Source organism: Phlebotomus papatasi, chromosome 3 (genome assembly GCF_024763615.1).
Source record: "Phlebotomus papatasi isolate M1 chromosome 3, Ppap_2.1, whole genome shotgun sequence".
Classification (NCBI taxonomy): Eukaryota; Metazoa; Arthropoda; class Insecta; order Diptera; family Psychodidae; genus Phlebotomus; species Phlebotomus papatasi.
In genome coordinates, this window is record NC_077224.1 from 8681946 (window position 1) to 8708144 (window position 26199).

The window sequence follows — 26199 nt, forward strand, 5'->3', positions numbered from 1 at the left end:
CGTTGAGTAATAACCTTCCCGCTTTAAGAGCTCTCTTCGGTTGAGGTTTTTCCTTTACCGGATCAAAGGTATATTAGAGAGAACTTACCGAAAAACCCGTTGGAAGTTCGAACGTTTAAACCGAACAAAACTACAAAAAAGATCCTTTTTTGTAACAAACGTATACACATTGTTGTTGCCATTGTTGACGATTGAAGTGTCAAGAATATCGAAATCCGAAATAGCAGAACAATCAGCGCTAAAGCGGCGGGAACATGAACTTGCACTTTGCGCTTCTGGTAGATTTTCGAATAGGTATGGCTAGGCTTTGAAGTGGCTTTGTCTCTCCGAAAGGTTATGAGTGAACGGAGACAATGGTTCCGTACAGAAGTAGATCTTGAAAAATTCGAAAATCTATTTGAAGATACAATAAAGAGACATTCTTACTTCTTAATACTTTCGTAAGATTGCGAAAGTCATATCCTGTTCGAATTTCGAAGTGCTCAAGTGTCAAAATGTGACGGTCTTCACACAGGACAAAAACAGAACAGCGACGTTTATTGTTCTTGCCCCATTACTTAATTACTCCATAATCACTGAGTAACTCTTTTGCCAGCTTTTTAGTGTCATATTTGATAAATTTTCTCCACCTTGTTCGAAAATTTAGTATGAAAATTCGAAATTGAATTTGAATTCTTCGAACTTCAACGACTTTTTGTGCAAATGGAGTTGCATTTTCCTTTTATCCAAGACACTATTGGAGAATCAAAATCTACTTCTGTTTGGGATCAATAAGTCCAACCGATTTCAATCGGTTATGCTTCAGTTATGAATTGAAAATTTTCGAAACCTGGATATGAGAGGGCTATCTGGCTTCCTACATACTTTGTCTTCGAACTCTTCATCGACCATTATGACTCGGCAGAATATTGGAAAAATATAAAGTGTTCGAATCCAGAGTATGTACGAAGCCTGTAACCCTTCCCCTATGAATTGGACTGTTTTAATTTTTTTAAAAAATGAACTTTTATGCAGAATACTGAATGGTTACTTTAATTATTCCTTTCTAGTAGACTTTTCTTCACCGAGTAAAAAGAATCTTTAAGCTCTCTGAGCTGAGTACTTTCTTCTGTTCTCACAATGACACCATTATGTTCTTAAGATCCCCCAATTATCACAATGCAAATTGACTTAGAGTGGACTTATGCCATGATGTCGAGTTCTTGTAATTTTTCGCAAACTTGTTGGTCTCACACTTTGCGCGCTCGTGTGCAATTAATGGAATGTAACTTTATAATTAAGAGTGCCAATTAAAATTATTAAGCAGAAAAGGCATGATGGTGGATTTTTTGAGTGAAACATTTTGCAGAGATTTTGGTTTTTCGAAAATCCAGAAGCGATGCCTCAGCAAAATATCAAACGATGATGATGGTAAAATGAGCGAAAAAAAGCATGTCTTTAGAGAATTTTCTGCAATACTTCAATTTCTCCATCCCTTATGGATTTTCCCATAGTCTCAGAAGGTTCTGTGGCTACCCTTCCTTTCCCTCCACCCCCCAAATGTCCCTTTAAAATTCCACAACAGTATGCGCCTCGGGTGGACGCTCTGGAAAGGGGAAAACTGGAAGAGATTACGTTGCAGAAAAGGAAATTAAATATATGAAATGGGTCGGAGGTTGGACGGGGTGATTATTTGAAGGGAGGAAAGAGAATTCTGTGCGGTTCTCTATGATACTTTTATGGGGCAAGTGTGTTAAATCTATAATCTTTCGTTGTAGCATTAAATGTGAAACACTGCCAGACAGCGCCAGAAGGAGCTTAGAACACAAACACTTGGTGTCATAAACTTTTTGAGTAAATTAATTATTCGTTTGCCTTATATTTTCATACACATTTTACATGAGATGGTCCATTTCTCTGCAATTTGCCTAACTTAAGACTTGGGACACTCTCACGATGAGACTATCACATTTTACACTGGATAATTTGTATTTTCTACACAACAAAAAGTCAAGATTTCTTTTGTTCTCTTTGCATTTGAATTTAAATTATCCAAGAAATTTATGAATCTTAACCCATTAAAAAGACAACGATTAATGCTGTTAAGTTTATGTGCTATTACTTGTTTTCACACACTTTGAAATGCTTTGTCAAATTAACAAGAAAAGTTTGTCGAAAAGATATTTCAAAAGTTAGTCTTATTAGAAATCTGAGTAAGTTACTCCATCTCATCGTTAGGTGGCGTTATCTTATCTTATTTCTATCTGGCAATACTATTCTACAACTGGAGTTCCATCATTAGGCTTAAAATGACAGTTTCTTTCCGTACAGAAGTAGATCTTGAAAAATTCGAAAACCTATTTAAAGATCTAAATAGAGCCCAAACAGAAGTAGATTTTGATTCTCCAATAGTGTCTTGGATAAAAGGTAAATGGAACTCTATTTGCACAAAAAGTCGTTAAAGTTCGAAGAATTCTAATTCAATTTCGAATTTTCGTAGTAAATTTTCGAGCAAGGTGGAGAAAATTTATCAAATATCACATTAGAAAGCTGGTAAAAGAGTTACTCAGTGATTACGGAGTGATTACTAATGGAACAGAAACAATAAACATTGTTGCTTAGTGTCTTTCCTCACAACAAAGTGAAGATCAACACATTTTGACACTTGAGCACTTCGAAATTCGAACTGGGTGTAGCTTCCACCACCTTACGAAAGTATTAAGAAGTAAGAAAGTCTCTTTTTTTTTGGTTTTTCAAATAAATCTTCAAATTTTTCAAGATCTACTTGTGAATGATAAGATTCTTTGTAGACTCACTGCAAAGATAACGATTTCAATATCAAAGATTAAGAATGCTAAAGCGTATCAAAAAATTTTAGAGACTTAACAACTGAAAGCACTGCTCAGTGAGGACCCTTGTTGACATGGGTTCTCATGAACTAACAAAATTATTGGCCGGTGATCAATTAACCGTTCCCAAACGTTTAAAAGCTTTGATAAAGATCCAAAATTAAAAGTGATCTAGAATTACTCCTATGACCGAAAGGAAATGGATTTTTGCATGGAATTAGAAACAAGAAGTAATTAAATTATGCTTCAACATCATCGGAAAATTATAATCATCACGGTTTCAAGCTCATGATCTTTATTTTGTACGATCGAGTCCCGGCCAAAATCTCTAAAGTCAAAATCCCGAAAGCCAAAATCTCGAATGGACCAAAATCCCGAAAGCCAACATCCCGAACGCTACGATCCCGAAAGCTAATATCCCGAATTCTTAAAAACGTAATAGCCACTCAATTACAAGGCTGTACATTCAAGAGTACTTCTTCGTTGTTCTTTTCTCTTTTTTTTTCATCTAGAACTGTTAAGAATTCCAAACTAAACATGGTTCCAAATTACCCCATCTTACCCTACGAAGAAATTTTGAATTCCGGACAAATCAATTTACAGTTCGGAAAACCTCAAAAAAAACTTGATAAGTCAATTAAAATCTCCAATATACCCTTGAATTGCGGGATTACTAAATTATTAGTGTATTTTCAAAATTCAAGCTTCCAGATTAGCTTTTCCGGAATTCCACGTTGTCCGAATTTTGAATTACTCAAGCGTAGGTATTTATAACACTGAGAGAAATCCGAAATAAATATTAATATTAATAATATAATTATAAAAAAATTTTATCCAAGGTTTTATTAAAAATATTTGTTCTCTTTTAAGGCCTCTACACACTTGGAGCAATTTCTTTAAAAAAAGCCTTTTTAAAGAAAATTTCTCCTCTTTGTAGTCAGAAACGTCAAATTTAAAAAGGTAATTTTTGACGAAAATTTCTTCTAGTAAATATGTAGACACCATTATAGGTGTTCGTTGGACATGTCCTTTGATATTGTAGTTTGTTTTCTGTTACATTGAGTTTTTCGATATCCAGTGTTCTGATATCCGGATGACAGCTGTCAAACATTTAAAACTCCAAAAAAAAACGTCTTTCTATCTGTCATTTTTCTTCATCAAATAATTATTTGAATAACGAAGAATACAGTGTATTTATCGTAAGACATTTCCTTTAAACTAAATCTCAAGGTATCGGTCGAGAATGTCCATCAACCGAGAATGTCACGAACATTGCCGGACAACATTCGTTTTATTTCGTTTTTTATTTGAATTTGTCACTAACAACAAACTTCAAATTGAACGACTTTTCGGACTTTCTGTCAAAATGTCTATCTACGTTCTCGGCCCAGCGAGCCCCAAGTGCTAACCGATTTCAATTCAGCTGACAACCAATCTATTTTCAGCTGAATTCTGCTAACCTTAAAACGACACTCGCGAGGCAGTGTCATTTCCATAAATTTGGTTAGCGTTTTTTGTTCGAGAACTTTTTGCTGATCAACTGATAAAAAATACGCTGAAAACACTTCTTTTTGTCATATAACTGTGCTGGCCCAGCGAGCACAGTTAACTCAGGAAAACAGCGTTTCCAGTGTATTTTTGCTAAATCGATCAGCAAAAATATGCTGACCGGTCAGCAGTTCTCAAACAAAAAGTGCTAACCGAATATATGGAAATGGCACTGTTTCGCGGGTTTTAATTTTAGCAGAATTCAGCTGAAAATCTTTACATAAGTTTTCAGCTGAATCGGTGATCATTTGGTGCTCGATGAAGACTTCCAGTGAGCACCGAATGCTATCCGATTTCAATTCAGCTGAAATCATATGTACTTTTAGCTGAATTCTGCTAACTTTAAAATGAAACTAGCGAAACAGTGCCATTTCCATATATTCGGTTAGCACTTTTTGTTAGAGAACTGCTGACCAGTCAGCATATTTTTACTGATCTATTTATCAAAAATACGCTGAAAACGCTGTTTTCTTCAGTTAACTGTATTCGCTGCGCTGGCGCTGGGAGCCCAGGGAGCACACTTAGCTGAAAAAAGTAGCGTTTTCAGCATATTTTTGCTGAATCGACTAGCAAAAATTTGCTAACTGATCAGCAGATGTCGAACAAAAAGTGCTAACGAAATATATGGAAATCGCAATGAATCGCCAATTTTGTTTCAAGGTTAGCAGAATTCAGCTGAAAATACATATGTTTTCAGCTGAATTGCAATCGGTTAGCATTTGGTGCTCGCTGGGAGGTTGGAATAAGTTTAAAATTCAAAATAACCGTTAAATAACGATGAAAGAATCTATTGTAAATTTTATAATGTACAGCTTTTAAAGCATCTTGAGAACAATTTTCTTGATACTTCAGCATGAAGAGAGATAGAGGATGAATGTGTTCTAGTTTCAGTTCACAATAGGCAATACTTCAGCCACTTCAGTATGAATGGGGGCGCGAACAAATCCGCCGGGTCAGCAACAAATCGATTTCAGAAGGGAAATTTGATACACCATTGGAATGTTCAAGTGCAATACTTCATCCATGGAGATGGGGTGGATATTGTCAGCGTGTCATAAATTGTCTGTTAACCCTTGTGTGACTATTCCTCTCTAACCTATCCCATGCAAAGATGTGGTTCCATTGAAACTTTTACCACTTTTGGAGTACCATTCACGTCACGGCAAAATTCCCCCAGCATCAACACTTCATTATCGTCATTTTCTTTATGTGTACATAACACACACTTAAATGCTGTTGATGGAGGGTGCAAAAGTTCATCATTGGATACCCCAGCGATGGGGCATGGCTCAAATGTTACCAAAGTGCTCCATAGACATTAAATGGTTTGTGTGCGAATTCTGGAGAGGAAGAGCACCCTTAAGAGCAAAATTGCAGGAGGGAAAAGACGAAGGGAAGTCATCTCCCAAGAGCACACAATTCAGCAAAAGTCACGTTCGCGCCTAGAATTTCCATCTTCCCCTCTCTTTGGCACCCATCCACCCATCGGTTCATATTGAATTTCTAAAAGTTAAATGATACAAGCACCAATTGACCCACATATCCCATCCATCGTCCCCATTTTGAGAGTACTTTTTCACTCATTGACTCAACACATCGACTAAAATCGGACATCCAACTCAAATAAACATACTCCATCTTCATCTCTTCAGTACCAGATGCAACCCCTTCAATCCACATCCTCCCCCATCCAAAAGCTTTTCGCGTTGAAAAACATCCCTTGGGGCAATCAGTGTCCAATATAGAACACTCATGGGGAGAAATATCCACAGCTAATTGTTGGATTTGTGAGGGAATCTCTTAGAATTGAGCCAGGGGGACTTAGTTAGGGCACTCACCTGAATTTGGCTGTCCATTGCTGTTGGGCCGAGCTGAGGGTGCACCATCCCTTGCCTCCACTTCCAGCGCATAAGCTCCCTGCTTCTCTCGATCAAACACAACTTTTGTGAAAATTTCACCACTTTGGAGATTTATCTCGAAGAACTCTTTCCCCTCATTCCGGGGTGAGTCCACAATGTAGTAGTAAACCTGTCGAAGAGGATATCATTAAGTGGTGTAATCCCATAAATTGAGGAATCAGAGAACAGCGGAAAACTCTTTGCTGATACCTCTCTTGTGAAATGTGCTCCAGACGAGTGGATTTCTTCGAAAATTACTGAGGAAAAGTGCCTGATTTATGAGAATTGAGCAATTATACTGTTTGAAATGGCAAAACCGTTTAATTTAAATTCAAAATGACAACCAATTTACTATCAAGGCTTCTCAAAATGCTCTATTTTATCCATTTGAAATATTGATATTGTTCTTCCATTTTTCTGAAAAAGAAGTAGGGTCAAAGGAACACCCCTTCGACAGGGGACCCCTATTCACACTTTTGTTAAAATCTTAAAATTTATTTAACCCTTTAAGGACGATTGGAACACCGGTGTCCCATAAAGAAAATAATATTTCCTGACTACCTAAAGTTATTTTTTTCTTATGTCTGTACATAATTGTAAAGTAGAATGTTGAAGGAATCTAGGATATTTTTTGCAAGTCTCTAGCTATTTGATATGTAGTAAATATTTAAGTTCAAAAATGGCGAATTTTTCAATTCTCAAATTCATAATTGATTTTATTTATTTTTTATACTTCTAATGTTTTTTAAGCAAAACTCTTTTGGCAATAAAAACTACAATACTCATACGTAATATATTTCATTAAAGCGAAAAATATTATTCATTGGTATTGTCAGAAAAATTACTTAAATTTTTGGGCTATTTTTGTCCCTATCGTTCATAGAAGGACAAAATACACCGAATCGGACTCTGTTGGACTTTCCTAGGTTAGATGTAAGACTTATCACTGACTATGTTTCCCAGTTTAATTTTTATTATTGATTTTCAGTCCGTAAAAAGTGTCTCGTCGTTCAAAGGTTAAAGTAAGTATCTAATAAATGTAAATTCCTTAGTCTACGTTTTCTGATAAAGATAAGTGTTCAAATTTCGTATTACAAATGGTACAGAGTAGGGTGTCAATAAATTCTGACACGACTTCTTAAAGTGTCAATAGGTATTCCTTTCACCCTACTTATGTCTAAAAAGATATTTAAGAATTTTCTCTTCTTCTTCTCGTCTTTAAAGTTTTTGTAGGTGCTGGACGTCTCTTGACATCCAAACAGCCCAAAGGATTTTCTCAATGATTACCTATGCCTAAAATGTCACTTTGACAGCTCATATATTTCGAAATTCGAATAGGAGATGACATGAAACTGAGAAAATTAAAACAAGAATCTTCGATTTTTTTCGATTATATCAAGACTCTATTTTATAAGTTAATTTACAGAATTAATTTTGAAAACATTTGTCAAAAATATTTTTCAATATAAAAAAAAATTACAGAGTATTCAAAATTAGTTTGTGTTTAATTTTTTTTTTTGTGTAAGGGATAAATCTGTACTGAGTTCTCCATTATTTGAGTGATTGACTAAAAAAAACCATTTGAGAAGAGAGATTTGTTGACTTTCTCATGTTTTTGACAGCTGTCACCCGAATATCAAAGAGCTCTGAGTATTTGTGCGTCTTGGATATTGAAGTCAATAATATTTCTTTATCTGTTCTTGACAGAACGTTGATCGACATTTCGACAGAATGTCCATCGACATTTTGACAGAATGTTCATCGACGTTTTGACAGAATGTTCATCGACATTTTGATAGACTGTTTATCGATATTTTCACTGAATGTTAGTCGACTTTTCGACAGAATGTTGATCGATATTTTGAAGATTTGCAATGTCATGTTGATAGTATTTCCTTCGAAATTTTTACAGAATATGAATCAACATTTTGACAGAATGTAATCAACATTTTGACAGATTGTTGATCTATATTTTCACTGAATGTTAATCGACATTTCGACAGAATATTGATTAATATTTTGACAGAATGTCATTTTGACAGAATGTCCTTTGACATTTAGATAGAATGTTCATAGACATTTTGACAGACTGTTGATCAATATTTTCACTTAATATTAATCGACATTTCGACAGAATGTTGATCGAAATTTTGACAGAATGTCCATCGCCATTTTGACAGAATGTTAATCAACATTTTGACAGACTGTTGATCGATATTTTCACTGAATGTTAATCGACATTTCGACAGACTGTTCATCGTCATTTTGACAGTATGTCCATCGTCATTTTGACAGAATGTTAATCAACATTTTGACAGCCTGTTGATCGATATGTTCACTGAATGTTAATCGACATTTCGACAGAATATTGATCGATATTTTAACAGAATGTCCTTCGACATTTTGACAGAATGTTAATTTTTGACAGCCTGTTGATCGATATTTTCACTGAATATTAGTCGATATTTCGACAGACTGTTGATCGTCATTTTGATGGAATATCCTTCGACATTTAGACAGAATGTTCATTGAAATTTTGACAGACTGTTGATCGATATGTTCACTGAATGTTAATCGACTAGCGAATAGCGATCGATTTATATCTTGACAAGAGTTCTGCCATTTCTGTTAAAATCTGTCAAATTTACTGTATGACAATTTCAAATAAAACTCAACGAAATCACATTTCCATCGTGAAGTTCACCAAAATATCGGGGCTTTTTATAATAAAGTTTCAGGGAGCTTTTACAAAAAGCTTTATATAGGGAAAAATTCATCGATTGATTGCTTTATTTTTCGAAAAAACACAAAGCACAAATAGAACAAATGTGCTACTAATGATGCAGATTTTTTAAACAATTTTTGTTGACAGAATGTCGATCGATTTATATGTTGACAAGAGTTCTGTGGTTCTGTCATATCTATCAAAATCTGTCAATTCTAGAGAACAATGAACTCAAAGAAAACTTAACGAAATCATATTTTCATCGTGAAGTTCACCAAAATATCGGAGTTATTCGATTGATCGCTCTATTTGTCGGAAAAAAATACAGAGTTGTCCTATTGGTGCGACATTCTGTAACGGTTTTTATTCAATTTAAATAACTGCCTCGTAAAGTAAATTGATAGCAAATTAAAGTGATTGCAAACTAACTATTTAACCGAAATCCATCGATTAAGAAAAAAATCGAGATTTACAACTCGTACTTTATTTTGAAAACTTAACCAAAAATAAACTTCAAAATGTGCAAGAATAAGCGCGACTTTAACATGAAGAATTAAGATGAATAATAAAAGATTGATCTTTTTAATTAAACCACAAACTGGATGGCAAGAAGTAGCTTCTTCTTTAAAGTGATTTAGCTCAAAAGCTGCTGTTTATTACTGCCCTCAATTCTTGATGCATCCTCGTGAATAGTGTTTTGTTTTATTGTCCTGAGACAGAAAGAGCATTTTTATTGTTCTGAAATCCGTTGTGATTTAAGGGTGAAATTGCAGAGAAAAAAAAATGCTCGTAACGTTATGGTATGGAAAAAAGTTTGTCATATATTTTAAATCATAAAAGAGAATCGTCAAAAGACCAAAAGGAGAGAGTTAAGTGGCACAAAAAAAAATGAATGGTGAAAAGTGTTTGGGGTGAAATTTGATGGTACTGCATGGAAAATAAATTGCACCTAAAATGGTCTCCATGATAAGGGATTTATGGAGAGGAGATTGATCTCGAGAGGTACTTTATATGCTGCTTGGGTCACACAAGACTCTTCGGGATGGAGTGTATAATTTGAAAAACATAGATTGTGACAAATCCTTTCTTTAGCTATAAAACTATCAGCACAATTTCATCGGAAAATACAGAGTGGGTGGCTTTTTTTTCTTAAGGCATCTACCGGGGGTGGGATTCACATCTTATGTCCAATCAATAAAAGATGTGTAAGAGGGGTTGAAAGGCTTCTCGTGGGAGTTTATTTGCTCTCTACCAAGAATATCCCAATGAGGATCTACCTCATGCTCCTTTAGCCATTGTCTATGCTGAAAAGCTTTGTAGCTGTGCTTCAGATATAATCACAGCTACTGAAACATTCCCATCAAATCGACTAAGATCAGGCTTAAATTTCAATATTGTAAGGGCATACAAACGACTTCAAACAGGATTATAACGATATTTTCGATTTCCTTGTGTGGAAAAAATCTCAAGCTTTTTATACTGATTTCATTTTTCTCGAAAATCTGTTAATTACTTGTTCTTTATACGGAGCATTGAAAACCATTTAATATTTCAGTGAACTATTTTTGGCATCATATAGTTCTATCCAAGACCGTTACAAAATGGTCTAATATTTGGAAATCCATCGAGCGGTTTTTTAGATGTAACACTTTCAAAATTCTTTTTTAAATATTGCAATAAGTGGCCAAATAATGCGAAAATAGTCGATATTTGCTTAATCGAGGAGATGTAGATTTATCGATACTATCGATTCGATAGTATTGAAAAGCTATCATTTATCTCCTGATGTTAAAGAGCTCCTTTCGCATTTTCTTTGTTATTTTGAATATGAATGCCTAAATTTTATTAATTTTTTTAGTGATTCTTATCCGTTCTGAAGGCTATTCTTTTATTTTAAATTTTGTTTTTTTAAGTTAGGTTTAAACTGTTTTAGGAGCAAAGGTAGGGTCCGGTTACACGAGGATATATTGAACTGCATCACTCTATGTCACTTATGAGTATTGAAATATGTCATTAAGCGGTTCGATACTGAGATAAAATCTCTTTTCCGTCTGTCATAATTCTTCTAAGTGTATCTCGGCTAAAATCTAACAAACTATCAACTTCATTAACAAAATCTTAATTAAATTATGGTATATCTCATTGTCGCATCAAATTTCTCCTCTTAGGTGTCTTCTTTACGGAGTAATTTTGAAATACGCTCCACTGTGCTATGCACATGTGAGTCTCGGGAAATCCCCCTAGTGGTTCATTCCTAAGATAAATTTTCTCCACTCTCTGTTAGAAGACCCCTAAATGTGTCCTGGCTGAAATAGAAAATATGGTAAACTTTCTATTTTATTTCGAAACAATTTGAACTTCAGAGTCATCAATTTTTTTATATATGTTTTAGTACACGTTGAATCCTTTTCTCAGAAATATTGCACTTTTGTGAAATTGTGTCTAGGTTAAATCTAAATTAAATCGTGTAACTAATTAAGTGCATTTTTCACTGAACAAACTCACTGCGACTCCAGACATAATAATAATATAATAATTTATTCACTCGAGCTTTACATAATAGATATACATACACTCAGAAAAAGGCAGTTCTAACTTTGTATGGGACTTGCTAAAATACAGCTCTTGTCTGTAAGAATATTTTAAGACCCGAATCAACCTAAACATGTCGTGCTTAGAATCAAGAGCTGTTTTCTAAAACAGATCAACTAAGAGCTGCCGTGTCTTGAGAGAGAGAGAGAGAGTACCGTCTCTCTAGAAAATTTTCAGTGGCTTCCAGTGCTGTCAAATGACAGACAAAACAATTCACAGTGCAATAAATTCGCAAAGTTGTGATTGTTTTCGAGAGTTTTCTCAATGAAATTATAGTTAAAATTGTGGGCAGAAGCCTCTACAGGTAGTGAATTGTCTTTTGGTTTAATAAATTACAGTGCCGACAAGAAATATGTGGAGAATATGTGAAATACGTTCGAAAAACGAAAAACATTTTTTCCTGGAAAATAAAACATTGTGTCTAATAAGCTTTGCTCGAGTCTCTGGAGTGTTGTGGAAATATGATTTTTTATTTTGAAAATTTATATAGTGAAATATTTGAAAGAATTTTGTGAGGTGGTCTTGTGAAAAAAAAATGTCACGATATTCAGAGGCATCTCACTCATCGATAGTCGGATGGAAAAATATCTTCCCAAATGTGAGTCTCGAGTCGGATAAAACTTGATCAATTTCGCTTGGATTTCAGTAGAAAATGAGGGGATGTGACAAGTTACAGTTTAAAAAGTATATGCAATGTTGGTTCATTAAAAAAATGTGAATTTATTTTCTCTTTTTAATTGTGAGCGTACGTCGATTTTGTCGCGATATAACAGAGAAAATTTGATACTAGAATCAAAACTCATTTAGCTTTGCTTTAAGAACTACTCAGTACTTGAAATTATATTTTTTCCACGCATGTAAATTCAAAGACTGTACGTTCTTGAGGCAAAGCGTATTCTAAAATAAATGCTTTTCTTTAAGTAAAATAGTCTTTAACCCAAGACACAAATCCCCGTTCTTATTTCAAGAGATAAATCAAGACCCGTTTCCACAGAGCTGTTTTCTGAGTGTAGATATAAAAGAGGTATGCTTTGCAGGTAGGCGAAAGACAAGTAACTGCAGACTAATAATTCTGCTTCTATAGCTCGAACGGCGGCTGCCGCCGACTTCACGACAACCTCCAAAAACAAAACGGCAAAAAAGCTTTCGTTCTTGGCTGATTTAGTACACATTTATATTATATGTACGCTTAAGTATAAGTATAAGTATACTTTAGTACATTTTATAAGTATCATTAAAAAAAATGAAATAAACAGACTTTAAATCGTCGGAATGTCGAAGTATTCGAACAAACGGAGCTTTCGGAGATCTTTTTCGCCGAAATTTTGGCAGAATTGCATTGGACTAAAGCTCTGTTGGGGGCTTTTGCTTCAAAATGGAGGTTTCGAAATCTTCCCGTTTAAATAATCCCTTTATGTGTTCATTTTCGAAAATTACTTCAATTTCGAAAATCTTGAAAGGAGCTTCAAGAAACTAGTTCGAATCTGCCATTTCGTGTCTGTCATTAATGAGAAACATTCGATGCCTTAAATCCAAGCAATCAGTTATTATTTCGTGAATTGACCTAAAATTATCTATCTAAAGTGGTCTTATACAGGCTTAGACCTAAGGTCTAGACCGTCTTGAGACTAGAGGTTTAGCCTAGTTTTCGAAGGTCTCAAAATCCTAAATAGCAACTCATTTAATTTGCTTTAATTTTCCAAAAAGTTTCGTCTATTAAGAAATTAGAGAAGTTAAGCCTTATGGCTAAGCCTTAGGTCTGAAGCCTCGCTTAACTGCTCTAATTTATTATCAATTACGATTTTTTGGAAAAATATGACTTAGATTTGGATTATTAAAGATAAATGACCTATTAGGCTTTCAAAAAGCAATAAAATTGTACGCTATTTAGGATTAGTCTGAAGACCGCTTTAGGACTAGAGGTTTAGCAAAGTTCTGAGAGGTTTTAAATTCCTAAATCGCATTGATTTTTTTTTGGTTTTTGAAAATCTTATGGATCGTTTACTCTCAATATTTAATCATAAAAAAAAATTTTCCCGAAAACGTTGACCAAATACCAGTTGGCAAAGTTAAGTCATTTGGCTAAGCCTTAGGTCTTAAGCCCGTATAAGGGATCTAAGGCCGTCTGTCTAGATTAACGTAGACGTCTTTGCATAGATTATGGAACGAAAAGTTAGGGATATTTTCCGAAAGTTTCAATGGGTCTTCAAATAAAATTTGATGCGCCGAAGGGATATTTTCAATCGAAATACTCTCGTATAAAGGAGCCTAATGGCTCATACGTGTTTGCATTGGTTTTGGTACACAAAACAGAATTTACAATGAACGAATCACAGCTATCTTAAGCTCAAAAAAAGCTTATTATTGGCTCTTCTGTCTGCTTCAAAAGCCCCTTTCCATCCTAAACTTAAGGGTATTTTCTCTTTGTCCAGTCACCTATCCCACAAAATCGTACATAAATACGTTTATGTATAAATTTTATTTGCTCGGCAGACATAAGGATTTTTCCAAAGGACATGACAACGCTCTTCTAAATATTTTTCCCTCTTAGACATCCATCGATATTCTGAACTATGTGTGTGAGATATTTTTCAATGTCGTATTTTACCCAAGGACGATGGCTTTTATTATTCAAATAAACTTTCAAGAATTTGTGTGTTGTGAATGAATTCTTTTTCCGGGGGTCCTGGGGATAGAATCATGTCTCTTCTGTTCCTCGTGGGAAAGTTTGAGAGCGGGAAAATTTGATGAAAATTGAGAAGAAAGCACCATCCTTTCTTCTATTCACAATCATCAAATTCAGAATCTATATACACATAGTTTATTGAATTATTTGACGATGCGACTGAAGATGTTGGCATAGAAAATGCTTTTCCACCAAGGAAATTTCTACCTAAGAATCTCTTCTGCATCTTGGAAACTTAAGGTAGGGTCTTAACTGGAAATATTTCCATCTCATTGAGGAAAGGGGCGATAAGAAAAACTTGCGAAAACGCGTTGATGCATAATTGAACGTTGATTTTTTCCTTATATACATCTTTAGCAATTATTCGAGAAATTTATTTAAGTCTGCCGACTTTCTATTTTATAAATTATTTTCTATTTATATTCAATTAGGAATAAATTATTAAAATTCATAGTTGATTGCGCATTGAAAGTTTGACATTCAATATTGCTAAATATTGCAATATTGCGGATAAATGTTAATTAAAAATTTATTTGCGGTACCCAATTGCTTCGTTATTGAAAGTGATTTATAGTCCTGTTAGGTAATTAATATGACTTTTTTTTCTATTTCATTTAATTTATTAATGCGATATTGTATTTGCTAATAATTTATGCCACATTGGTCAATATTGTTCCAAGAGACTAACTTCAATTTTATTTGATTACGGGAAAGGGGAGGATGTTTGAATTATTTCATCAAACATGCAAGGGAGCTCTAAATACGATAAATAAATTTGAACGATTTGAAAATTATAAAAAAGACTATAGTGCTTTGTATTTATAAATCTGCTTTCTTCCGCGAGGGGCGCTGAATACTGTTCTCAATTTTTAATTATCAAATTTTTAATCATTTTCTCAAGCTTAACTTTTTAAACAAATGGGTCATTTCCATTGAGAAAAATTTCAAACTTTTGTAATTGTCAATTTTTACAAAAGCTCACAAAAAATCCCATTTTTGAATTTGAATAATTCGTTGACATTTTGTTGTTTTGATTTAACTTCTTGATAAAAATTAATGAAAACAACCGAAAATTTCATGAAATCACAGTTAAAGGATATTTTAGTCGTTTGATATGCGAATTGAAGGATATTTTTTTCGACGCACATCTGACACTCTGCCAGCCTTTACCGTAAATCAGACTTCTGGGCATACCGTGTCCCACACAAAGGGACATTTTCGCACAAGACGCACTATTTTTACTTCCAAGGAACCCACAATTACTTAAATTTTATCTAACTGCTTAGATGATCGATAGATGGCGCTATTCCGAATAGGAACAGCTTGGAAAACTGTTCCCAATTTTTATTTTTAAACTTTTATGCGAAAAAGTTCAACCAAATTGAACTTTTTCTATAAAATCACCTTTTTCTCATATGGATTTGAAAATTTTCTATCAAATTTGTTAAGAAATTTCTCAATGGAAATGGTTCATAAATAAACAATGTTCAAAGAAATTAATAACAAGTATTAGTATATCGACTGTAATATTCCTTTCAGGAGTTTAAATTTAATCATGGAAATCTTCGAAAAGTTTAAATTTGATCATGATAGTCTTCGAAAAGTTAAGAATCTACTGTAATTATCTTCCAAGAGTTTAATATCGATTATTACATTTTTTGAACACTTATGACTGGACTATAGTAATTTTCGACAGATTGAAAATCAACTGTACGAATCATTTAGAGAGTTTAGAATTGACATCCATAATCTTTAAAGAGTTTAGAATCAACTGTTATAATTTTCGAAAAAAATGACAATCTACTATATGAATCTTTAAAAGAGCTTATATCCGACTGTAGTAATTTTTAGAGTGTTTAGAATCAGCTTCAAAATCCTTAAAAGTTTACAGTAAACTGTCATCTTGGAAAAGTTTGGCATCTATTTCTAGAGTCTTTTAACTGTAACTAACTGTGATCTCAGAAAAATGTAGTATCAATTTTTGTAGCTTTTTCACAATTTCGAATGGATTGTCATAATTTTCGAAAAATTGAAAACATGTATGAACACAATTCCTCTAAAGACTTTAAGGTCGATTATCATAATTTTAGAAAAGTGTATTGTCAATTTCTGTAGTCTTTCAACAGTTTCGAACTTACTGTCATAATTTTCGACGAATTGAAAACCAATTATACGAATTTACTACTGAGCCTACATTCGAAATTAAGAATCTTTCAAGAATATTGAATTGACTGTTACAATTTCCAAGGGCTTGGTGTCATTTTTTAGACGTTTTATAATTTCGAAAATTGTTATAATTTTCAAAAATTTGAAAACCGATAGTATAAATCTTTTAAAGAGCTTGAAGTCAGCTGTGATAATTTTCGAGAATTTTAATATGAATTTTTGTGGTATTTCAACAGTTTCGAACTGACTATCATAATTTTCGACGAATTAAAGACCAATTATACGAATCTATTAATGAGCATAGATTCAAAATTATGAAGCTTTCATGAGTTTTCAGTCTACTGTTTCAATCCTCCAAGAGGTTGGTATCAATTTTTAGACTTTTAATAATTTCGAAAACACTTTTATAATTTTCGAAGAGTCGAAAATCGACTACATAAAATTTTAAAGAGCTTATCAGCAGCTATGATAATCTTAGAAGAGTTTAGTATTAATTGTTGTGGTCTTCGAATAGTTTCGAATCGACTGTTATAGAATTCGAAAAATTGAAAAACTGTATAAACACGTATCTGTTAAACACTTGAAAGGAAACTGTCATAATCCAGGAAAAGTTTTATATCGATTGCTGTAGTACTTCAACAGTTTCGTACTGATTATTATAATTTTTGAAAAATTGGAGACTTCAGAGTACACTGTCATAATCCTCGAAAAGTTTTATATCAAGTTCTGTAGTACTTCAACAGTTTCGAACCGACTGTCATAATTCTGTATAAATTGAAAAGCTGTACACAAATATTTTAAAGACTTTATAGACGAATACCATAATCTCCGAGAAAATTAAAATCAACTCTAATAGCGTCAAGGAGTTTAAAATCGACTGTTTAATCTTCCATATCTATAACTTAAGAATACGTTATCTTAATTTTGGAAGATTTTATAATATAGTGTTATATGACCTTCGAAATGTTTAGAATCGTCTGTCAGGATCTTTGAAAGGTTTAGATGCGATTATCATAACCTCAAAGAGTTTTAAATCAAGTGTTATAATTTTCTAAAACTTATGAATTCGTTGTCATAATTTTCGAAGAGTATAATCAACTGTTGTAATCTTTGAAGGTTTTAGAATTCGAAATAGGTACCAATTCGGAAACTAGACAAATTTCCAATAAGGAAAGTTCGTAAGACCTACAAATTCTCATTTTGAATCGAGATTCTTTTTAGGTTTATACTTTTGTGATTTCGATTTCGAAAATTAATCATTGCACCGTGAGAAATTTTACATAACCTCAAAGACATTACCGGTATAACTCCTTCAATATATCTGTTATAATCTATTTTAGTGTTCAATTCTTTAGAATAATAAATTGTTTTTCTCTAATTTAGAATCTTTTAATTAAATTTGTATAAAATGCATTTTATCATTACAAACGACTGTGTTTGTCTGTATACAAAAATCCACTTCGTCTGGAGAGAAAAATGTTCAATCTCCATTTAGTAAAAGACTATCATCCCCGATAGAGACACTTACCTGATTATTTGGAAAAGTTCCATCCTTGTCAATGGCATTCACTTGAGTCACTTTAGTTCCGATTGGTTCACCCTCGAGTACTGTTTCCTGTTCTCGTTCCGTGAACAATGGGATTTCATCGTTAACATCTTCCAACATTATATAAACAGTGGCTTCGGATGCAAGCTGTTGCGCTCCATTGTTCTAGATTGTGGGTGGGCAAAAAGAGGAAAAACTTTAAGATAATTCTCTGGTTAAATGGAATAGAGTTGTGAAAAATGCAAAGCTTTTCTCTCTCTTATCCCAATGCATTATTCGACGAAAAGCCCAGGCAATTGCATCCCAAATATTTCTCCATTCCTTCCATGTTCATTTCCCAAAATATCCAAAGGCATATTCCTAATTTAAAATAAGTCTTTTCGTATTCCCCAAGAGAATTGTGGCAGTTGTCTGCAGTCAAACAAACACAAGACTTAACAATGCTCTACCTATTTTTTTTTTAAATATCACAGTTTCCTTCATTAAAACTTTCTGACGAGCTTTTTGCTGAGAAAATTTCGTGCAAGTAAACACCTTCCAGAATTACCTTCTCTTTTATTAATTTTCAGAAAAGACTTTACTAAAATCCCATAGAAAACTTTTCTACAGCAACACAAACAGCTAAACTATGACGAAGATTAATTGTTATTTTCTATCCAAAATTAGCACAACTTTTTTTTCTATGTAAACAAGAAACCAGTGAGATGCACTAAAAATAGCAAATTTATTATTTTGGAACCTTTTACAGGAGAATTTAGTGGTTTTCCTAGAACCACTTAATTATGATGCACTTAAAAAAATGTACTAAAATCTCACAAAAGTTTAAGATTTATAGAACTAATTTAGTAAGAAGAGCTCTGCAAAACTTTGCACACAAAAACACTCTTTTAATTGCTATTAAAATCTTCCATAACCATTTTATTAATGAATTAATTATTATTACCGTGTATTTCGGTAAGGAGAGTGTTTCTTTTAAATTTTTATAACGCTATATTGCACTTTGAGAGCGTCAAACTCTTAGAAAATCAATAGGAAATGAGTTGCGAATAGCCACGCCTACTGAAAAATAGGCCACGCCTACTGGAGCTTGCGAAGCTAAAGCCAGAAACAACAGATAACCACTCAAAATACTGACAAATACAATTACTCTTGATAACCTTAATATTCCATTTAATAAAGATGTATCACAGACCAGCAATGCGAAATAAAATAATAAGCCACGCCCTTCATAAGTTCTTGCAATTAAAAACCTCCTTAAAGTACTTAGAAGTGATATGGGATTACATTTTAAGTATTACATAATGCCTCTTTGAGGTTTTCTAATTAAAAGCCTATGTTACGCGATTGGGTGGTGACTTAGACTTCGAATTGAGCCACGCCCACTATAGGCTTTATAGTGTACTATAGGGCACTCAATAGGTCAAGTGGTAGAGTACTCGCTCTATGATGAAAATGCCCGGGGTTCGAATCCCCTTTAGGTCACCAGGAATTTTTCTAGCGTTAAAGGTGTTCGAATTGCATCCAGTGAGCTTCACTGCACTTGATTCCACCACGGGGCATGGAACTGACAACCCCATCCCTGTATAACGGCGTTATACGTTTGCACATTAAAATTTTAATGTGATTCACATTAATTGTCGCTTGTGAGCGTCCAAATATGTTATTTGCGTCTTTGAGTCACTTAATATTTGGGTTTTTTCTATTTATTGATAAAGAAGTGGAATTGGCCTGCAAAAGTAAGTTTAAATTTATTTAAAGCATAAATATTTTTCATATTAAAAAATTAACTAGAAAATCGCATTAATTTTTCGTATTCATGCTATAAATCAATTTATATCAAATTTTGCGGTCCAAGTATACCTTTTTATCAACAAATAGATCAAATTTTGAATATAAAATGATTCAAGCACACAAATTACATATTTGGACTCTCACCAGCGACAATTAATGTGAATCATATTAAAATTTTAATGTTCAAGTGTGAAAACACAGTAAGAAAAATAAATAATAATGGATGTCTCGAACTCCCCTTGTGGAAGGCCTAGTTCCTTTATGTAACGTTGTGCCACTATTATTATAAATATTATTATTATTATTATAGGCTTTCTCATTTAAAATCTCTACTCGACACATAGAAATACCCACAATAGTTTTTTTGTTCAAAATCTTTCTAAATTTACATTTAGACCACGCCCAGTTTTCTCAATTAAAATCTTTCCAATTACCTTAAGGTAATTTAAATTTAATTTTAGACCATTCCTCTGAAAATTTTGTGGTTTAAAATCTTTTCTAAGCATTTTTAAGTGCTTTAGATGTGTATTTGAGTTACGTCCCCTATGTTTCTTAATTTCAAATAAATTTATTATACATTTAGATGTGATTGGGATTTAAGTAACGCCCAGTACTGAAATTCCCATTCTGCTCGTTTTTCTTCGTTTTCAGATGATATAAATTTAAGTTCAGATCAAGGCTCTGAATTTTTTATTTTATTAACATTTCTAAGCATTTGGAAGTGATCAAGATGAATGTTTAAGTCACGACCCTATAGGTTCCCTAATTTAAAATAATTTTACTGCTCGAACTCAAAGAGAGAGCAGTTATATAATCGACTTTTTTTCAACTTCTCACTGTTCTGGAGCTTAAACGGTAAGAGATATCGACTTCCGGTCTTCGATGACCCCTCCTCAAATGACATTATCTCGTACCCAATCTTTTTACTTTTCCACCCTCCCCTTTCGTACGTTCCCTATCCCTCAAAAATAGGTCAAAAATGAGGTTTTTCTAATTTTGCAAAAAATTGGCCCAAGCTTTTCCAATGATTTTTGGAAAGGTTTCGAGCTGGCTGGTCCTGGCGAATATTTCGCCCAAACATACCTATGGCCGGAAAATTCGCCATTTAGAATTATTGAAGGTCAAAGTTCAACCACTTTGGAAGGCTCATTTTTCAACCGATTTGGTTAAATTTGGATTTTTTGGAAAGGTACTGCAATGTCGAACCCGGCTGCATCGGTCTTCATCGGTAATGAACCGGTTAAGTAGCGATTTTTGAATAATTTTACATCCCTAATAATTGATATTCCTTAAAAGTAAAGTTTTTTCGATTTTTCTCAAAATTGGCCCAAGCTTTTTCAATGATTTTTGGATATGTTTTAGAGCTAGTCCAGGTGAACATTTCGCCCAAACATACCTATGACCGGAAAATTCGCCATTTTGAATTATTGAAGGTCAAAGGTCAAATATTTTGTAAGGCTCATTTTTCTTTTTGATTAAATTTGGATTTTTTAGAAAAGTATTACAAATTAAAACCCAGCTGCATCGGTCTTCATCGGTAATGAATCGGTTAAGTACCGATTTTTTTATTTTAAAATGCTTTTGTATTTTATGAATCAATTTGATCTCTAGTAGATCAGTTATTCCAAATATTATGCAAAAAGCTAATTCACGGTGAGCTCTATCTCATGTGTTCGAGCATTCCGCAAAGCTGGAACGCTTTGCCATCTCTTTTTTTAATGCATTTGTATGTCTAAATCTCGTATAAGAAGTGTCGAAGAGGATGTACTTTACAGAAGCTTCGTGTGATCCTAACATCCATTGAATGACAGATGAAAGCTACTGAGCAGTAAGTCTAAATGGACCAGGATAATAGGACGTCCCAGAAAACGATATAAGGAAGTAGTGGAAATGGACAGTGTCCTTAAAAAGCTGAGGGAGCTGAAATATTGGAAGGAGCAGGCGGAGAGTCGTCAGGACGTTGCAAAAGCCTAAATAAGTAGTAAGAACAGGGAGTTCCGCTTTAAAAGAAATTATCGGGACCGAAAAAAAGCCCGAAAATTCACTCCAGTGACACAGAAAATTTGCATATCTATAGGAGATATCTTTGTACTAAGATACGGAAACGCCGTGATGTATGCAAAACATCTGCGGCTCCAATTTTTCAGCCTATTTTCTGATTCCTATTTAGAATTCAGGGGCGATTGAAAAATTATTTTATAAATGAGTCCCCAATAGTAGGCAATTCATATAAAATTCTTTCAATCCGTTTTAACTTGACCCGGAACTCCCTGTAAAGCCCCGCCCAGTTAGAGACCACGCCTACTAGTTTAGTCCCTACCCAAAAACCTATTTCTGTTTGGACAAGCATGATTTAATTTTTCATATGTTCTAACTAAAACTACTTTGATAGGGGCGTGGTTTATTTTTCATTGGCACACCCTGTTCGGAATTCTGGAAATTCACAACTCCTGAAGAGGGCGTTGCGACAATTATTCAAAGGCGGAGCTTACATGGAACGATTAACATAAATTACAGAAGAAGTGTTAATTACGGAATGGGTGTAAATGACCCTTTTGAAAATCATCATTTCCTCTTTTAAATAATCATTAAACCTTGAACTTAGCCTGAGGGAGCAAAAAGGAAGCAAAAAGCTGTGAAAAGCTCAAATTATAATGAAATTTTCCTTCTCTGTCCGCTTCAATTTATTCTTTGCCACAAATTATATCCTTGTTATGTGTAACAGTTGTTCAATATAATTATGAATTTCACTTGAGGGTGGTTTGAGATAAAATATCACACAAAAGGGCACCATAGTGCACATCGTAACTTCTCAATTCCCACGGAAATTACTGGTAATACCCATAAGATACAACATTCTCCCAGCAATTCATCCCAAAATATCCAAAATTGAGACATTCTGGGCCAACAACTTCCGGCACAATCTCAAGCCAAAATCACTGAGAATTTAATTAAAATATCTCTAGTTTTTTTTTTAAAATGTTTTGTCTTCTGTTGCTGACTTAGGGATCTCCTATTGTGGCAGAGATTGTTTTCCAAGTGGCGTGTAACAGGAAAAAAAACGTAACTTCTGCGCGAAAACTTTGTCTAAATGTTCTTTAATGAGGTATCAAGAATGTTTCAAGTTTAAATTCCTTCTGGCGTTGGAGTGCACGAGGACAAATTCATCCTCCTACCCCATAGAATTCCATGTTTGAAGAATGAATGGGTGGAATATATTTTCCCTTTTGGGTTGTTTTATGACAATTTTCACCCATCCAGAATTATCTTAATTTACCCTGCCGCTTCTTTTTTTTGTTCATCCCTAGCTCACCTACCTTTAGCATACCTCTCCCCAAAAATAGGAATTTCAAGGGATGAATCCTTCCTGTTTCGCAAGTAGTGAGAACATCCTGTTTAGCATAAAAGCTCCCACTCTTGCATTTTTGTACACAGGGAGCTTCTTTTTTTGCTTTTCAGGGGTGGCAAAAAGTTGATTTATGAGCTCCGACAACAGGTAAATGTGGAGAGGCTTGAAAAATTAGCTTACACAGCAAATATTAGCTTAGATGGTTCAGGGAATAATATTGAGGGTGGTGAGAGACGGGGTGGAATTTAAGGGGATATTTTTCTACCATTCCCTGAGGCCAGGTTGAGCTTTTTTTCCCAATGCCTCTTCTGCCGATAACAGATCAAGGGAGTATTTAGGAGGAAAAAACGACATTCCCCTTTAGCAAAATCCTTTTATTGGATTCACACATGAGGCTGAAAAAAATTTTTGGAATTTTCACTGATTGTTCAATTAAGATACTTCGCAGAGGATTGAACGGGGGTTTCAATGGGGTGGTTTCACGAAAATTGCTTGAAAATCAAATTTGATGATTATTTAAAAGGTTTGCAGAAATATTAGCAGAGCTGAAGTATCAATATCTTTTAGCTTAGTGAGCTAGAATGAGCTGGGAAACACAACACTTAGAGATATCCAAAAGAGTTAAAATAACATTCCGGAAATGTTAATTTTACCTTGCAGTATTGATCCGAAAACGGTGTAAATATTACCCTTTTTAGGTGTATTAGGGGTTAAAGTTACCCTTCTTTCATGTTGATTTTACCCTTAAAAGGTGTAAAATTAACATTAAAAAATGTAGAAATATTTTTACACCCAAAAAATGTTAAAGTTATGACGAAAAAAAGTTAATCGCAGCCTCTTTTTTTTCTCAGTGAAGGTGAAGTTGTACTGAAAATCTAAAATTAATACATTGGATTGGGTTAAGTGCTTATTACATTAACATTAACCGTGAATAACCGATCCCATTTTTCGTATGGGGTATAGTTTTCATAGTGCTTCTGGTGCATTTTCAAGAATGTTGCGTAATGTTTTGGGGAATCTATTAGACGGTACATGTATGTCCTACTTGGATGACATCATCATCTACTCAGAAACCATGGAAGATCACTTCTTGAAAATTGCAAAAGTTCATGAAAGGTTATCGGAATTTAACATTAAGCCGCATCCAGAAAAATGCGATTTTGCGAAGACTGATCTGATATATCTAGGGTTCCGAATATCAGATAAAGGACTCACTTGTGATCCTGCTAAGGAAGCTATCGTGAACTATCCAGCCCCTAAAAACGTCAAAGAAGTTGGATCCTTTATGGTCTTTCAAAAGCTTTATTATAGAAGTATTTGGATAAAAATTATCCAATTTTTTGGGAATCCAATATAAAATGACCGAGATCTACAAGATGGTGTAGTCTCAATCTTGATTTGACGTTTCTGTCTGCCATTTTGAATAACTGTCAAAACAAAAATCTTATCTAATGTTAGTATGTTCTAGCTGATGTCAAGGCCTTTTCAGAACATATAAAAAATACGACGAAGGTGAAGCGATTGTCTAGACACTAGGGGTCTAAGTTCAAAATTTTGACATTTTCATGAATACGGAGGAGACAGCGCTATCGTTAAGCGATGAGATCTAACAAACAAACGAAAAGAAAAGTAATGTTTTTGTTTATAATAGCATATTATTTGAGAATCTGAAAAACTGTTTTTGCAAAGATGAAAAAATAAAAATAAAATAAAAATATAATAAATAAGAGTAAATAAACATATGAAATAAATGCCTCAACCATGTTAAATGGTTACTGAGACATTTCGTTTAGGTTTCAAATTTGAGGATTAGAAAATGAAGATCACCAAAATATGAATATTTCAAAATTTTAAACTTTGAGCCTCTGTGTATAAGTAATTGTACGACCTGAGTCGGAACAAAAATACATTTTGAAAAGGTATTTACATGAGCTATAATATACTAAAATTTCAGCCCAATAGGACAAGTTTTAGGTTTTGACAGTTATTTAAAATGGCGGACAGAAACGTCAAATTAAAATGGCAACCACGTCATCTTATAGATCTCGTGCATCTTACCCTTAGATCTGAAGATCTTCATTGGAGGTGGAAGTTCAAAAAGTCACTACAGGTGGCGCTGAGATAGCGTCACGAAATTAAATTTCATGAAATTCAAAACACCATATCTCCGGTTCTATTCGACCGATTTTGCCGAGTAGAGATGCAAATTAAAGGTCTGGCAAAGCGCTACAACATTCTAAAACATTTGAACTTCGTAGAACCAACACTACGGGCGCCACACTCAAAAAACAATTTCAATATCACATAACCTCAATTATCTCGACTGTCGCAGAACAGATTTTGATGATTACTGTGACATAATTGTAGAAGACATTTGTGTCTACATTTCGTCCATACCTCATTTTACGCTCAGACTACGCTATCTCTCCGATTTTGCCGTTTCAGTGTAAAAAAATTGAGTTTTTCCAATAATGGCGCTGAGAAAGTACACAGGTACTGATATGATGATATGATCGCTTTTATTCAACTATTTCATTTAAAATGAGGTTAAAATGAAAGGTTTCACAAAATTCAACATTTCTAAGACGTAATCAAAGTTCGTCATATGGACACTAGAGGTGCTAGAGTAAAAAAATCAATTCAAAAACAAATAAACTTATTTATCTCGGTTCCTGAGCAACTAATAACATCAAGTTCTTTTGCTAAATTATAGAGCAGATTCTGTAGGGGAATTCTGTAACAGTATGACAATATCATGTGACAAATTTAAATTTTTTACGTGTAAAATCCGGAAGAAATAATCACAAATCCTACTCGTACAAGTTACTAAAAGCTTTGAAAAGCTTCTTGCAATGGCCATTCGATAATTAGTGAATTTTAATGTTGTCCTGCTCCCTAATTTAACACGAAAATTTGTCATATGACAAAGTTAGAGAATTCCCCTTCTGGTCTACATTTCAATCATATATCACTTTTTGTCAGTTCAAATCCTTGATATTTTGGTTTAAATACAAAATTTGTATTATTTCACGAATTTGACTCAAATTTCCTGCATATCGTCACCCAACTT

The 26199-nt window shown here is 33.8% G+C and overlaps 1 protein-coding gene across 1 annotated transcript in view; it reads right to left on the reverse strand.

Moving 5' to 3' along the window:
* The window catches only part of LOC129806624 (neural-cadherin), a 654674-nt gene that overhangs the window by 436821 nt on the left and 191654 nt on the right, over positions 1-26199 (reverse strand). The window contains exons 11-12 of the mRNA XM_055855343.1: positions 17972-18154; positions 6215-6404 (exon numbers count right to left, since the gene is read on the reverse strand). Coding sequence (XP_055711318.1) covers positions 6215-6404; positions 17972-18154 — 373 coding nt within the window. The remainder of the gene's footprint in view (positions 1-6214; positions 6405-17971; positions 18155-26199) is intronic.